Below are 17,649 nucleotides of genomic sequence, written 5' to 3'. Positions count from 1 at the left end.
TGCTGAGACAGATGCTGACAAAAGTTCTCACCTTCTCAAGCCTACTTGACTTTTACGTATTAACATTTACAGTAACCTTGATTAGTTGAGTCTTCCTGACCTGACTCAGATGCTGCTGATCCTGGCTCTCAGATGCACTTGCTGGCCTCCATATTTTCCAACTGTCCACACTGCAGTATGTATGACATATAATACTGGAGAGTGTTTAAGCTGATCTGACTCATACAGTACATGTCCCAGAATAGACGTTAGACTGGGCTTTAGTTTGTACATACTGCTCCTGGCTATCTGCAGTTTCAGAAAAACACACCGCTGATGGTTTTTTCGCAGTTGCACAACTTGATGGTGTTAACGATTCTTTCGCAGGTTTGGTCATTTTTTCACTTTTGCTATTGTTGCTGTATCTTATAATATACATGTGCATATAAGTGAACTGGCACTACAAAACTCAGAAGTTCAATACATTAAGAGATCCATATATAATTTGTTGCAGCAGACTTAAGAGTTAAGCCAAGTTTCACGCAGTGAAAATAAACAAATCAGTTGTTAATTTGAACATATTTGAAGTAATTCAGTAGAATGGAAATACAATTTCATATTGTCTGTAAGTGCTGTACGTGAAGAATGACAGCAAAAGCAGCTTCAATCTGTTTAACAGTGACTCTAAAAAAAGTCAGTTCAGGCTGTAGCCTGAAAATGATGGGGTGTGTTGATATCATTTTCCACACCTGTAATTTACAACTCTACAGATGGCACCACAGTTATGTAGACCTGCCTTTTTCCATGATTGTCTGATGAAGAGGATTTTAGTCGCCTGCTTTGTTTGTGGTTTTTTTCAAAGACCTGTGATGAAAAAAGAGGATGTTTAGTCTGATATAATGAAACCTCAATGACATTACATGTTCATGGAGCATACTTCTTGTTTTTTTCCTTTGCCCAAACAAAACTTAATCAGCTTATGAGTTTGGCTCAGGTTTCAGCTGGGGTAAGGAGACTGGATGTGACGGTTAAGGACAGTGTGTCATCACAACTATGGTACTGTGTGGGCGTGTGAGAGGCACGTTTACTTATTTTAATGTTGATGTGCCATTACAATAGCTGTACAAAATCCTTGTCACATCTTAAACGTGCTCATTATGCAGAGAAATGTCCCTATTACATTATTATGGCTATATCAGCTGATAATTTGCTCTATATAAAAAATCTACAATGTAACTGAAGATGTCAGGTAAATATAGCAGAGTGACAATTACAATATTGCCCATTCAGAAGCTGTGAGGTCAAGTTTTGAAGTAGCATAAATACTAAAGTGCGTTAAGTTTGTTCAGCACATAGGGAAGATGTATCTCCATTAACCACAGTGTAATTGTGACCTACAGCATCAGCTATAACCCCAAAATGGATAGTTAAGCCTGATTGCAATCAGATACAGTGTGAAAATGATAATAAACTTTGCTGTTATATGACTTGTAGACTTCTGTGAAGCAAATTAGCAAGTGTAACTGTTATTAACCAAGGACTCTTGAAAGATAACATTTTCTGGGTTTTCTCTGTAATAAACAGTCTTGAGGGAGTTGCCACAGCTTATTTGTGGTGTGTGTGTGTGTGTGTGTGTGTGTGTGTGTGAGTAATAAGCATGCTACTGATATGGGGGAAAAAAACAGTTTATTTAATATTCTCTTTAATTTTGTCCAATTTCAGTTACTTATGCTTTGCCTGGACTGCCATCTCATCTCTTTGCTGCCTCTGAGCGTTGGTCATTTCCTTTACATCAGAACGAGTTCCACCGTCAGCCATTTGGGACAGTAAAATATGATCATTTCTGCAAATAGGGCCAATATACAATGTCTTCAGAGGAGGCAGGATGCTCTTCACTCTTGCGTCACTTCATCTGTTGCCAACCTCTGACGTTAGTGAGGAGACGGAGTGGTTGTCAGGGTTAGTGTTATAGCTGGAGAGCCAGGTGTCAAATAAAGGGAAACCACTGAAGTGTTCCACAGATGCTGTTCATTAGTTGATCATGATACCTGGGTGACTTATTAGTGGAATACAATGGAGAACAAGGAAGTATCACGTTATTTTACATGTGAGAGAAAAAGAATTACATTTGGGCATTTGACAATAGTACAGCGTAGGCCTGGGATTAGAGAGGCTGTAGTTTGTTGTTGGACATGTGTAATTTGGGAGTATTGCATGCTTTAGGAAATGGGGTTAGTGAGCGTTCTGCTTTGCTTTTTTGCATTTGTGGTGTTACTGGAGAATTCCTAAGTGGGTCTAACAGGGCTAGCTGCCTGCACGCAGCAAACTGGGTCACTGCTGAATTAAACCCCAGTGCCTCTGCTTTCAGAGCAGCTTCATCACTGCACCAGAGAAGAGCAGGTTAGAATTAGTCACCGCCACAGAGTCCAAATAAACAATCGAGCCCAGGCAGACGGAGACGGTGGGACTGGTGCCGTAAACACAAGAAGTGGGATTTTAGAAGTCCTCCTCAAACAAACATGACTTCTGTCGAGGAAAGGTTATGCCAAGTGTCATCAAAGTAATTTGTGATGGCATTTCTTATTATGTGCAACAGAAATCAACATGGCACAACATCTGAGAGACAGGCTCTACTTTGTATCTCCAAGGAGTGTGAAGGGAGGAGGGATAAAAGATATAGAGAGACTAATAGGGAGACGTGCATCAAGTGAGGTACAGAGGCGATAGGACAAATAGAATGCTACGGTCTTTGGTTGTGAAGTTTCACAAAGTTTTATGACAGTTCGTTAGTCTGTTTCTACAAACCATGTGAAGCCTTTCTACTCTGTGAGCAAAACTAAATCCAGAGTGCAGCTCTTCGTCTCTGTACTGAATGTGTGTCAGCCACACTCCTGCTGTGCTGGATTGGAGGAGGCAGCGAGAAATTATAAAAAAAAGAAAGAAATAAAGGGGCAATACAAACTCTTAGTGTTAGAAAGACAAATTCATAAACATGTGCTTGCCTAATATTGCAGCTGAGACCATAGGGTCGATATGTAAGTCAGGTTTAGCTGCAGAAGTGGGGAGCAGCGCATTTGAATTCAGTCATTTTCTGTGGCTGCAGTCTTCCTGTCCCTGTGGTTTTCCAGCGCTCTGCAGTGGTCCCATAGCTCAACCTGCTGCATCCAGTCAGCTACACTCAAGGACAAACACACTTTGAGGGCACAGGAATTAATATTTGATATCTAGCTCTAGCTCTAGATACAGGAAGGAGTCAAATCCATGAATAACCACTCCTTGCTGCAGAGCCACTAGTCCACTAACTGAGAAGCACACAATGGATTACAATTACGCAGCAAGAAGAGAGCCTGGCTCCTTGTTAGATTGGTTTAAAATGCAGTATTGATTGGATCTAGATGTAAAGTAAAACCCTGTTATTAATTATTAAACAAGCCACACTTCATATTTAGTCCTCCTACTGTATATGCTTTAAAACAATCTAATAATCTAAAGTTAGGACTGCTACAGCATTACTCTCTGTTGTACATTGGATGTGCACTACACTGTGTACTACAGAATCGTATAGTACCACGGCTGTAATTCCTACAAAGGAGGAGTTCATTTTTACAGCAGTTTCACACAGAGCCTGATAATGCCCAGTCAAGAAAAAGTTAAAAACTTTCCGAGGTTTGTGAGAAACAATAATTGAAAATCCAGTTAGTGTTCTCGATAGTGAGGCATCACTGTTGAGTGTGTAACACACTCACTCTGAGCACACCTGCGAAAAGGGAAATGAACCTGAAACTTTGAACCACAGTGGTCAGTAAACCCCTGGATTTCAGCCTGGTGTAAAATCTACAGGAGGTAGAGTAGAGTAGGTATGGTACCACATGTGCACTTATGTTAAGGTAATGTGTCTAAAGTTAGCCCGAGAGAAACATAGTAAATATTTTGACAGGGAGGTTGAATGCAGGTGTAAGCAATAATCAACTTCATAGAGTGATCTCAGGAAGCACAGACTAGACACGACTGCGTAGTAAAATAATGCAAACAGCACAGTAGGAAGGATGCTACATGGTGAACAGTGAGTGCAAAGGACACTGATAACATGATTTTAATATTAAACTTGTGAAACTCTTGCTTAGACTTAACAGGTTGTATGATACCATTGACTTTTGCTACAAAAAGCAAACCCTGTCAGATACACCATACAGCCACAGTTTGAAACCTTGTCATGTTACATGCAGCACTGACAAAAGAAGAGCCAGCGGTATTGGAAGTTAGCGCAGAAATTGAGCATCTTTTCATGAGCTGCAATGGTATCAGTGCTTCCCAAAAGGCCTTGAGGTTGTGAAACATAATCAGCATTGTGTGCCTACCAAAGTGCAGAGACAGACAGACAGCAGGGATACGGCTTAAGGTTTGTAGCAGACTGAAGTGCATGCAGGATTGATTTCACAGCAGCTTGAGAAACCACTAAAGGCAGGGGATCACACTGTGTGTGTGTATGTGTGCTTGTGAACCTGGGAAGATGGTACAAGAAAGCAAACAGGTATTAAATGTCTCTTTTTTATAATAACGACAATAAATCATACATAGAATAAAGTGAAGTGTAAAAGTGCCTCAAACAGTGAATTGTTTTCATCCTTGAGCAGAATGAAAATATTGTTATTTGGAGGAATTTGGTGTCATTAGGAGGAGGTGGAGCTGGAACTGTAATTATGGTCAGACACTTACATCACTTTATTACCTCTCATTCCCTTTAAAGGCAGCTAACAGTTTCCTAAAATGAAATCATTTACATGACAGATTCCTATAATAATATAGTGTGTGTGTGTGTGTGTGTGTGTGTCCTACAGATGATGGTAAGCTGTCTCTGGATGAGTTCCAGGCTTTCTTCTCTGATGGCACACTAAACGAGGAAGAGCTGGAGAAGCTGTTTCACACCATCGACTCTGATAACACCAGGTTAGTGCTACTACACCATGACTGCATGGCCATATGTGTATGTTTGCATAAAGTACGCAGTATTGCTATGTAGCTGCATGCAATAGATCTGCATACAGTACTAGTATATTTACATTTTGTGTTTGTGGGCTCACTCCACAGTGACTTTTTAATAACATGTTACTCATCATTTACATAAAAAAAGGAGAGCTGCATGCATGCTTTCTGTGTGTGTGTGTGTGTGTGTGTGTGTTTGCCATGATTAGGTGAAATATGTCATTTATCCTAGAGCCAGGGAATGTCGCATTCAGTTCTTAAATTTTGTTTTAATAAAAACAAGTAGCACTTTAAAATAAAAACTAATAATAAAAGGAGAGGAGGTAAGAAACACTGTGGGAGAAAATAATGAAAGAAGAGTGGACACTGAGGCAAGTGCATGTTAAATGTTGCTATCTTTCATTGTCTCTTCTTCTTCTTCTTTCTTGTCATTTATTTTTGCGTTTGTCATCCTGACCCTCCAGGACATCAACCTCTCCATGTCTAGTGTCTCCTGGGACATTTTGTTTTGATTGGCTTTCATTAAATCAATTTATTGGCCCTTTAGTAATCAGCCAATCAGCTCATACCTCCTGCAATCAGGGGAAGTGTGCTGACACAGTAGGATCTAATCAAAAGGCCAGCTTTGTTAATTTACACAACCTCTGAATCCAGCAGGGCCTTCAATAAAATGAAACCAAGCAGAACAAAAGCTGACCTTTATAGTTGTTTTACAATTGAATTAGGTTCAATATATAAATCCTGCACCAGGTTCAGCCATGAGTGGAGAAATTTTTCTTCATCTCTCAGCCTTCTTGCCTCTCAGAAATGGTTGTGTTTCGTAAATCTTATTCATTGCACTGAATGCAGTTAGAAATTTCTACTCATTAGAGTTAGGTAGACTTGGCAGCCACATGACAGGCCTCAGCACTATCATGTGACAGAAGATAAGGTTATTGATTGGTTCAGTAAAAGCAAAAACAAAGGCACAAGCATTTCCTGTTGAAACAGGAAATTGTTGAATGGAGAGGAGGGACGGAGCAGAAAGTGACACTGTCCTGCTTTCAGTCATTTGCCTGTCTGCCTCTTGTCATTCTGGTTTCTTCCCGTCTTCTGACACCTCTCTTTTGACATGCTATTCTTGTTTCTGTCATATCTGCATCTCTGTCCTCTCTCCATCTGTGACTTATCCTTGTCTTTGACCCTTTCTAGCTTCAGCCCCTCAAGTACTCCTCGCTGTGTCTCACTGTTTGCTGCTTGTACTAAAATGGTGCAGGAGAGGGGGTAGAGGCTGAAACCTCAGATATCCAGATTCCACTGCCCTGATGTTTTATTCATTTTTGTTAGGGGGAGTGGGTGATTTTTGTCCTGTTTTGCTACTGACTGGTCAAAAAACAGAGAAAAACCCAGCAAAGTCTGCACACATAATTTTCCCCAACTTGGTTTTACACCAAAAATTAATACAAATAAAGCACATATAGATTATTGTCTATAATAAGTTGGAAACTCATGGACTAATGACACTTGGAGGGATGGGAAATCTTTTCAGTTACCCATCAGGCTTCTGTACCACTGAGAAAACCGTAATAACTGGTTTACTTCTGTGAATATGCAGCCTACATCTGGAACTAGCAAACAAGCTGTCACTTGTGAAAAGCCAAACGAATGTTAGAACAACTTTATGTACTCATTACACACAAATGCCGTTTAAGTGACATATGTCAATTGTAAACAGGGAAATACATTTACTGTTGGGTAAAACTAGACTTTGGTGGAAGTTTGAAAAGCCCATCTGTCACAATGATAGATAAGTATTTGTTCTGCCAGATGCCCTGCTTGGAAACTGAAACTATAGCTTAATAAAATAATATGGGCCATTATCATATCAGGTTGTCTAACAAAGACCATCCAGAGGAAACAGAGCATGAAGGACCTTTGCTTTTATTTGAAAAATATTAAAATATTTTTCATAACATTGTATGTAATGCACAGCATTTACTGAACAGTAATTTAAAATTAGGATGTGGACAAATTGAATCATCCTGCATGTCTCTTCCTCTGTCTCCAATTGTTCCATTATCATTTACATGTCATATCTCCTTTGGCTGGATCTGCCTCTTTCATTACTTCTTCTTGATTTTCTTTCTTTTCCTTCCTCCCTGCCGCTCCTCCGTTACTCTCCTTCTTCTTTCCTGGTCAGTGAATCAGAGAAAGTCTCTTTTATGCCATGAAGAATTTGCTGCCAAATGAGTCCCTATACAGATCATGACTGATGGCAGAGGATTGACTCAGATCCCTGTCTGTCAAAGTCATTGTATGGTTAGATCTCTCCCTGCCTGACAAAAGCCAACTGTGTGTCTTTGTCAAGGTGTGTGTGTGCGTGTGTGACTGCATGCAAAAAGCCTTCCTCTTCCTCGTTCTGATCCTGCTCTTCTCCTTCCTTTTCCTTCCTTCCTCCCTACTTTCCTTCCTCCCTTCCCCCTTTCTCTTCCTCTGCTCTTCCTCTATGATGTGCTAGTAATGTTGACACTAAGGAACTCTGTGGTAAGTAGACTACACTCACACACACACACTTTTGTTCTGCTGCCTACATTCTCTGTTATCTATTATTAAAAAGTCATTTTCAGTTGAAATGCAACTTTTTAAAAAATATATTAAAATCCCTCTGATACTTCAGGCTAACCACTGCAAATTAATTTGTGACTTTGTATTGTGCCACGTGTGTGTGTGTGCAGACTACTTTGCCAAGCACATGGGGGACTATGAGGGAGTTCTGGCCTCACTGGAAACACTCAACCTTTCCATTCTCAAAGCCATGGATTTCACCAAGAAGGTACTGGTGTATGTATGTTTGAGTGTGAGAGAGACTGGAATGAGAGCAGTTTCTGAGCGACATCATCATTAAGATGAGCATACAGGCAAGGGGCAGGAAATGATCCAAAATGACTGAGAGCTTATGAGGCGTTCCAAAGTTGTTTTTGTACCTAAAACTGTACAAATAACAGAAGCAATGACAGGAAAATGTTCATGACTCAAGAGGGACAGTTTACACTGCTGTTTAATGAAGCCACTTTGTTCAACATGCATTTAGAATCACTAGGTGAGGTGACAGGGTTTTCTCTAACATTTATTTAGCTGCCTTGCCAGGCACAAAAGGCACAAAGCAGGTGCGTTCTATGTGCATTTCACTGTCCTCGACTTGCGTCCTCTCTGTCTGAGGGCATATCTTATCGATACTTTTAGTTACGACCTGCTGACATGTCCGACCCTCCCTGACCTGACCAGTTAACCTAGAGAAAACACTGAATGGCTTGTATCATGTGGTTATAATTTTCCAGAGAAAAAAGTATCAATTGACAGGAATCACTCTTACTGATGACCTTCATCACAGAGCATTATTACCTGACTTACCTTCACTATCAATAGGATCTTTAGGCTCATTATTGAGATGACTGGCCTCTGACTGTTTTGGTTTGGTTCACTCTTATCATTTTTGCATTTCACAAAGAAACACACTGCACAATAAAAGTTGATATAACACATTAAACATTTTCAAAGAAACTGCTCTGACATGCAGTCAAAGCCATTGCAGAGAAGCTAAGATGGGTGTAATGTGATCTAACTTACTAGAGTTTGTGAAGGTCCTGCCAGCGGTGTTCTGAACATCTGGATGCTCTCCAGGCGTGTTTGAGGTAGTTCAGAGAGAGAGTGATTGATCAAAGGCCACGCCCAGGTTCTTTGCGACTGAAGCTTAGGACACAGCACATTTGTCCAAAGTCAGGGTTAAACGGTCACAACCACTCACCAGGTGGACGCAAATATAACGTCAGTGAATCATGATGTTGCCCTAATTTGAGTTATTTTGCTGTTTGCTAATACCAAGTTAGAAGGCAATGATACAGTATGTTAATGTGTTCACAACTTCATTCCTTTCAGTGGTTAAGAAATCTGTTATTGATTTAAGATTCATCAAGGAAATGGTGATGATTTGATTGTTTGAAGTAAACTGATGATTGGGACAGCGTCTGTGAACATACAGCACAATGTACAGTCTAGTTGTTTCCACAGACCAGGTCTAATGATGTGTGTTAGATGGCTGTGTGTACCTCAGTGTGTGTCTGTGTGTGCACATCATGGAGTGAGGCAAAATAATGTTATATCAGGTTACTCCCTTTCTCCAGAGCCACAGGATCCTCTGTCTATTGGCTCAGATCATGAATGTGAGTGCACATGTTGGTGTGTGTGTCTGGCAGTCAGTTAGAGAACCATAATGTGTTATCCTAGTTTTTCCTGTGGACTATATATAGCAGCTCCACAGCCACACCCTAATGTCCATGTTAGAGTTCTGCTTCACAGCCGGTGTGTATAAAACTCTGACTCTGCTCTGTGTTTCTCTGTATCTCTGTCCACCAGCTCTGTCGTTATCATTTTTTCAGCTACAGACTCACAGACATACACTTGCCCTCCTCCACAATCCCAGGCTAGTTGCTCTCTAATGAGCAGACATTGTTTAATCAGTTAAGTGTCTCTTGTTATGTTGCTGTTACTGGTATCTGTTGAGGACTTCCTTCTTCTCACACTCTTTGTTGCCCTTTTTCTTTCTCTCACACACACACACACACACACACAGATTTTCTCTACCCTTCTTCCTCTGGAGCTATAGGCGATATTATATTGTCTGTCGCCCATAGTATGGAGGAGTTGCAACAATGCTGTGTAGGGAGTGAACAAACTCAAAGAGTCAACTAGTCACACTGAGACTCAGACACTTCTGATAAACCAAACACTGATGACTTGTGTGAATGTGTGTTTTAGACAGCAGGACCACAGCACATTTAACTGTAGAGAGAGACAGTCATTCAAGGCCAAACTATCTTTCTAAAACAATCTGCAGCTGTTACTTTCATATTATGTGAAACATAAGCCAACTTATCAGCTTGATTGTAAATGCTCATTTAAAAGTTAGGCATTTATGACACGGGCTAAGAGCTATAAACCTTGATGCACTGATCTGAGATGCTAGATCAACATCGGTGTCTATACTGATCTTATTACAAGTGGATCCTGTACATGAAATGTCATTCATTGTTGTCATTATAAAATTATAGAAAACCATGATTGTCTCCTCTTGCTGCTTCAAAACGCACATGGTTAAAGCCCATAGTTTTCATATTTTCATCTAACCGCACAATAAGTGCATTAACATTTATTGCTTTAAGTTTGATCAGGTATCACGTTTTAAAAATGGTTTACATTAACTGTGTAGATACTAATCGATAAACTTCAGTGATGGTCATGTCTTTCTTTTCCTGCTTTTTGTATTGGTCTATCATGATCTTCTTTTTGTATTGCTGTTCTCAGTTCCTCACCCTGCTCCCGTCTGCCATCTGCTCTCCATCCCTCTCTCTCTCAAAGCAGATGTGAGGAGTGGGTGGAGCTAAAAGACAGAGCGTGATATTAGCTTGGGCAGAATGTTGTAGTGTGAGTCCAAGCCTTTTCAAACCCAGTGAGAATTGATTAGCTCTCCATCCACCTCCGTGAATATAGGCGCAGCAAGAAAGAATGAGTGGAACTTTGACAGTCAAAATAATGGATATTTTATGAATTTGTACTTTAGCACTCTGCAATTACCTACTGGACCATAAAAGAGTTTTTGCTTTTTCTTTAAAGCCTTCTGAACCCAGAGGGAGTTTGCTTGTAAGAGTGAAATGGGTTTCCAGATGATTCAGCTCATATTTATACCCCAGCAGTCTTGCCTCTGTTATGTTGCAGAAGTTCTCGCAGCGTAAGACAAAATGCATAAAATTACAGACTCAAGGCAGCACCTGGGATAAAACATGCTGCAGTAGCCAATGCAATACCTCCATTATGTTGTAGGCCATTATTTACTCACAGAAATACAATCTCCATATATATGTCCCTTGAGAAGAAGTGTGGTAATAACACCTTTAAGTGATTCAGTTGGACAGACTGCTAGGCAGATCCTGATACTTTCAATGTCAGTTTCATTCATCATTGTCCCTTTCATGCTCCCAGAGGGATGACCAACGCTAGGGAACAACGCGCTCAGTATTTTGACAGTCAAGGTATCAGTTGTTCACTGCAGTCTGCCATAGAGGCTTGTGACATTGCAAATGATCTGATCATGAAGTAATTAGTGGTGATTAATAAACTCAAATAACCTCTGACCTCACATCACCTCACCAGTCCAGATATGAATTCTAATCATCCTGCTAATGCACAGAAGAAACAGAGGATCTTACAAAAACAGAATTATCTTTAGATGGTAAAATTACAGCAGCAATTTGCATGTGTAGAAGATACACTGGGTAAATATTAGATTAAATAGATTCACTTTAGTTTCCACTTTAACATGTTTAAAATGTTTCATATCTGTCATCATTGTTCTAATTAACTATTAAAAGTGCACCACTTGCACTTGCCATTTTACTGTTGTGTGTGTGTGTCTGTTCATGTCAGACAACATTATTTCCTGGAGAGTTGCTGTCATAGTTCATTGTGATGGGCCATTTTTTAGAGCCTTAAGATGTTGTGCTTGGCTGAGAGTGTATTTTTTATTTATATTTTTTATACAAAAAATGATGTGAGAAGGCAACCAAGCGCGTCAGTCACATACCATGTTTATGAACTTGTGTGATCCTGGTCTGAGCAACATAGCAGAACACGTACAGTTAGGCAGTATCTCAAAACTATTTAAGTGAAATTGTCTAATCTAGGGGTTTTGAACATTTTAGACTTGTAGTTTTTAGACTGAAACAAACAAGGTGTCAGCTCATGTCAGCATGGCATCATCTCAGTAGGTCTTTGCATGTTGCTATGGTGACAGTTGCCACAGAGGAAGGATACATTAGGGACAGTTGTCATGGAGATATGCTGAGTTACTGTCAGTCTGCATGAATCCAGCTTGTTAAGACAAGAGATCATTCATCTAACTTTTTCCAAAGTTTTGTATCTGCAAACAGATACCACCCATGTTGTCATTCCTTGTCAGATGCAGACAGACTGTGGGCTTCACTTGACATCACTGACATCACTACTAACTTTACTGTACTTCCCCTCATGGCACCAACAGCAAGTTTTAATTTTATTAAGAAGCTCAAAGATGACTGTCTGCCATTATGAGCAGTGTGGGAAGCTTAAGGAAAACATTATGAAAGTAAAGGCTGACAGAAGATTTGTTTAGTTTAGAGAAATTCTGAGAACCTGACTTCATTGTCTGTTTCAGTGGCATCTTAGTCATGTTCATGGTGATGAGAGCTAAAGCAAGCAACAAAAAAGGAGAATTCAGTTTTTTCCTGTCCTATCTGTCCTGTATAAATGCTGCGTTTAATGAGCCACTCTCATTAGCACTTTATTTTTTCAGGTATTCACTGAATAAGCCACCACACTCATTGACAGTTCTGCAGGCGGATGCACACCGTTTCTCTCCAGTAAAATCTTGTTAGGCTTGTCTTTTTTTGTTTTTTTTTTTGTTTAATCTGTTCAGGAAATTGTTTTGTGCCAGTGAGTGACTCTGGATGAGCTTTTTAGCTGCTTCTCATCAAACTCCTCCTTCCCATCTCCTTTTCCTCTCACCTCCTCTTTCATCTCCACTTTATTGTCTTCTTCCATCCTCTGAGCCATTGCCACCTCCCCCCTGCTCATTTTCTTCATCCTCTCTTTTCTTTGTGAAGATTAAGGTGAAGCGGATCAAGGGACACTGAAGGCATTTTGGTCTGTGCACAATAACATGAGGAGAGTAAGAGAGTAAGAAGATTGATGGAAGAGAGAAAGAGAAGAAAGGAGCATGAGGAAGAAAAACATAAAGGAGAAGATAAGAGCAGGTTAGGTGGCATCAGGTTTGCAGGACCTGAAGACCTGAAGATGGTAATCAATAAATCACAGGAACAGAAGTCAGTGTGTAAAAACATCCCAGGTAACTCAGTCAGTCAGTGGATATAATGTGATACTTGGTTTGGGCAGTTTGTTTAGCATTTAATGAGCATTCATTATGATTTAATGGAGACTTGGATGGTGTTTGGGCATATGCACATACATGCATTATGTTAAAGTAGAGCCTGTTAGATTTTCCAAGAAATAAGGAAATATTTTTTGGTACTGCAAAATGAACAAATTACAGTTAAGTTAAAATGAGTTTCAAAGTATGTAACTAACATGTGGTTTTGTAGACACATTTTTGGTCATGGTTAGCACTAACCTTGGTGACGAGCTCTATGGCTGCTTCACAATAAAAGCCCCCCTTAGGGGCAGTAATAAAGCTCAGCAGTAGCTTGGTACAAATAAAAGGTTACTCAGTGATGAGGCTGATATCAGTGACAGTATTATAAACAATAATGCCCGATTACATGCATACCACTTTTCCCATGATTCCTGTGTACTTGTTAAGGAATGGTGACCACAATGACAAATGGTACATAACTGCACACCTACAGACTGTACATGCATTCAGTGGGTGTTGGTGAGAAAATGTTGACAATAATAGTCAAAAAGGGTGATTCAATTGAAGACTTACAAATTTAGTTGAATATAACAGCTTTTTACACCCAATTTGCATTATTAATATATAATTTATTAATGTTGTGGTTGCTTTATTTTTCTTAAAGATAAAGAACCATTGGGCATTAAAACCTTCTTCATTTATTTATCTATTTTTTTTTTACTTCAGCAGGCACAGGTGAAATATTATCATGTGACTACTAAGCCAATTTGCTTGGGAATGTAAGGACATTTCATAAATTCCAAACATGGCAGGGTTAATGGTTACAGATCACTAAATGTCTCCTGGTGATTTTACTGCAGTCTACGTGCAGTGTGTGCGTGCACATGTGTGTGCGTAGTCAGTCATAGAAACATGTATCACTAAGTGTCATCAACCCCAATAGAAAGTGCTCTCCTCAGCCTCTAGAAAAACTGGTTACCGGGGTTACTGTTGCCCTGCTTACCATGCAGTAGGATGCTAGAGGTCGAGTGCTGGATATCAGCAGACTTGAGGAGAGGAGGCAAGTGAGGGAGTTGGTGAGATAGATGAAGGAGAATAGATGAGGAATGCAGAGAGAGTGGGACGATGGTCAAAAAAAAAAACTGGCTGAGCTGGAGAAAACAGAAAAATTAAGGATGGAGCGAACACAAAGCAGGGCTCCAGACTAACTTTTTGCATCGGTGCACCAAAATTTTGTGCTGGTGCACCGATACTACTACAATTTTTTGTAGTACCTTTAGCATCACAATTATACATTTAATGCTTTACTTTCTGTCATGTCAGTGCACATAAATGCTTGTTCAGTCTATTAACTAGCTTTAGTTAAAGCATTTATTTTGCAGTACTGTATTTGACTATGTAATTGTAACTGTTATAACTTTTTTAGCATCAACACATGGGAATTGTCACTGTGAAGATGTTAGTATGCAGGTGTTGTGTGCATTTATCTCAGACTCAAACACCATGCCTTACAGATCAACTAGCATGTTGATTGTTATTTGTGTCTTATATGGGTCTTTATATGTGTCTTTCCTCACATGGCCTCTGCATAGTTTCCCATTGAGAGGCACAAATGTGCCCCCTGTAGATCGTCAGGTCATTCCTTCAACCCTGCACATAAAACTTATACTGTTCTACAACAGAATGACAGATAACCTGAAACTAATTTACTATAGCTCCTCATAGCTGCAGAGGTCTGAGTACTGTTTTTGATGAGGCAGCAGTTGGTTTATAACCAGCAGCCTTTCCCTGATCAGAATTTACAATAATCACTTTCATCTTCAGCAGTAAACAGCCCTTACTGCACTGTAATGCTAGCAGCCATAATAGTACAGCTCCTGCCTCCTCTAAAATGCTACTGCATTAGCATTGCAGATAGAGTGTTTCCAGTCAGCCCCTCACAGGGTTGGAGAAACAACGCAGCAGAGGAACAGCCAGCGCGCTGCTGTAAGGGAACTGCATATGTATGTATGTATGACTGTTTGTTCCCCCGTTTACCAAGGTGCTGTTCTGCACAGAGCAGTGACGGACATGTGATCGACAAATCTACTAAGTGTGTGACTGACTGTGTCAGTGTCTCCCACAACTGTTATTGATGTGGATATGAATAATTTGTGAATGTGAATGTGAGAGAGTGAAACTAGAGTGTGTGTTGTCAGCTGGGTGTGTGTTGACTGATGAGGTTACACCCAAAGCATGAATAATGCAGAGGACTGTTGGAGTGAGGAAGGCAGAGTTGGTGTTTGTGGGGATGAAGAGGTGGATGGGTAATTGGGTGACAGGACAGCAAAGGACGTCTTCTTGGAGATTTGAGGATGAGAAAGTGAGAGTGAGAGAAAGTGAGAGAAAGTAAAGTGCAGAAATGATTCAGAAAGCTCAACACAATATACCGGACAGCCCTCTTTTCTCCTCATTCTTTTTTCCTTTCTGCACTCCTGACCCGGTTTCACCCACTCCCTGCCTCCTACCTCTCCCCTCTTATCTCCCTTACTTTAAGCAGCTTCTCTCCCTCCTACTGTTTCTCCTTGCCTCCCTCCATGCTTGTCTCTCTCAAGGCTGATGAAGCTTGGCATGATATTTCAAGAGTTTGTATATTACTGATGGTTGTTAGTGGGCTCGCCTTCTGTTTAGAAACAAACTCCGGCACCCTGCCTGCTGTGAACCACTTCCACACTTCCAAGTCTTTTCCATCAGTTAGATCTCTCCAATAAAGCAAATATTTGGTAATGTATTATCATTTCTTATTATAGCAGCAGTGCTAAATGCAAACATAAACCTCCCTGTGATGACAACTTAACTCAAGTTAGCATTATTGTACTCTTTGTACATGTTGTGTAGGTTTATGTGATTCATCTTTCAAGATGCTATAAGATAATCGCTTGTAGAAAAAGGAGACAGGGAAGACGATGGTATACCACATCAGAAATATTTGTTGGAGGCTTGAAGAGCTTCTGAAACCAGCTCCTCCCCACACCTGTTTGAAGTTGATTAGGTGGAGCTGTAGCTCATAATTTCTGAAATCTGTCAATCACAACGACTTCACACAGTGATTGATCAGCTGAGTGTATTTCAGTCACTTTTGGTGCAGAGCAGACACTGTCTAAAAAGTTCAGTCATCCCAATTTTTAAATGGTTGTAACAGCTCGCTGCGCTCTGTGATGTGTGTGCGCTCTCTATGACTTGCATTGCAGTGTGGCTTTTAATGCTGCAACTGTATGGCCACTGAACTTTTGAACTTTTTATAGTTGATAATACATTTGAACTTACTCTTAGCTCAGCTACATCAATGGCTGTTTGAGTAATAGATTGTAATTTTGGTAAATTTGCTAATTTGGGAAGCTACACCCAGCATCATTCGGTTTAGAATAAAGGCTGGGAACAAGAGAAAACAACTAGCCCATCACAGGTTAGTAAAATTTGTCTAATAGACAGCTCAGACATTTCATTGTAATTTTTCTCCATATAGGAATTTTATAAGATATTGTGTTATTTTTTTATTGGAGGTCATTTAAGTTTTACCTAAGGCTGTGTCTCTTTGATTCCAGTCTTTATGTTAAACTATCCTTATGCTAGCATACAGACATGACATAGGCAAAAAGGTTGTATACATATTTCCTAAAATGCTGAATTATTTCTTCACATACCAAATAGCCCATTTTTGTTTATTAATAGACCTAACTGTGCCCATAGTGCATATACATGCTAGAGACATTTGTCCTGGTAAAAACCAAGCAGAGAATAGATGCTGATAGTACAAAGTGTGCGTGTGTGTGTGTGTGTGTGTGTGTGTTTGTGAATACACATACTGGTTTTACAAAGCATGAGACTTTGAGAAAATTGATGCAGATGAGGACAGTGTAAAGGAATATAGAAATATGTTACTCTCTGTAAGAGGTGTGCTGGTTGATGTCATTTCCTCCACTACTGCTAAATTGGTGTTGCTTAGAGACATATTGACTGTGGTTGCTAGGAAACCATTTTAATTGGCTGATGTGTGAAGCTGAGGAGGGTTGTGGGGGGTTTTGTCAGTTGCGGGCCAGGAGAGGAGCTGCATTTGTGCTTCTCAGCACATCAAGCCTCGTCAGTGTTGGTTCTACACATACTTGTGAAATAAAAATGGATACCTTGTGAGCTGTGAAATAAAAGAAAACTAGTGCAACTTCGTATGGGAGGCAATTCATACATGCTGTAACATAAACACGTTTTACCAGTTGCCATGGTAAATTTAATAGAAACTAATAAAAATTCTAAAAATAGGCAGGACTTCTCCAGAGAGCACACCTTAGTAGGCTGAGACGTGGGTGGACTGCCTGAAGCTGTCTGAAGAGTATTTGGAAATAAGTTCTGAACCAGAAAATACAAGCTGTGCACTCTTCTTTGTCTGAACAGTCAGATGATGTCTACAGTTAAGTCATCTTCTTTGACAGCGTCGCCCATGGTGGTTGAGTGGCAGAAGGAACGGGGGGACGTTATGTCCTTTCTTCATGCTTGAACTGGGGGAGTTTGACACTACTGGGACGATTTCACAGCTGTGTCTGATCCACAGAGACTTGTTTGAAGGCATCAAGGTGCTATTCTTTCCCAAAAGGGAATTGAGCCTGACCCTGCTCAAACCCCATATAACATGGGGATGTTGGACCATTTTTTCATCTATACTGTTTGCTTATGTTTGTAGTTAAAAGCATAGTAATAGTTTTTTTGTTTTTGAT

The 17,649-nt window shown here is 40.1% G+C and overlaps 1 protein-coding gene across 1 annotated transcript in view; it reads left to right on the top strand.

The window, feature by feature from the left end:
* necab2 (N-terminal EF-hand calcium binding protein 2) overlaps positions 1-17,649 on the top strand; it is a 92,072-nt gene that overhangs the window by 22,070 nt on the left and 52,353 nt on the right. Inside the window, exons 3-5 of the mRNA XM_026311815.1 lie at positions 4,818-4,926; positions 7,460-7,485; positions 7,677-7,774. Coding sequence (XP_026167600.1) covers positions 4,818-4,926; positions 7,460-7,485; positions 7,677-7,774 — 233 coding nt within the window. The remainder of the gene's footprint in view (positions 1-4,817; positions 4,927-7,459; positions 7,486-7,676; positions 7,775-17,649) is intronic.

Source organism: Mastacembelus armatus, chromosome 6 (assembly GCF_900324485.2).
Source record: "Mastacembelus armatus chromosome 6, fMasArm1.2, whole genome shotgun sequence".
Lineage (NCBI taxonomy): Eukaryota > Metazoa > Chordata > Actinopteri > Synbranchiformes > Mastacembelidae > Mastacembelus > Mastacembelus armatus.
The sequence above is the reverse complement of the archived record's forward strand: the minus strand, read 5'-3'. Positions and strand labels throughout refer to the sequence as shown.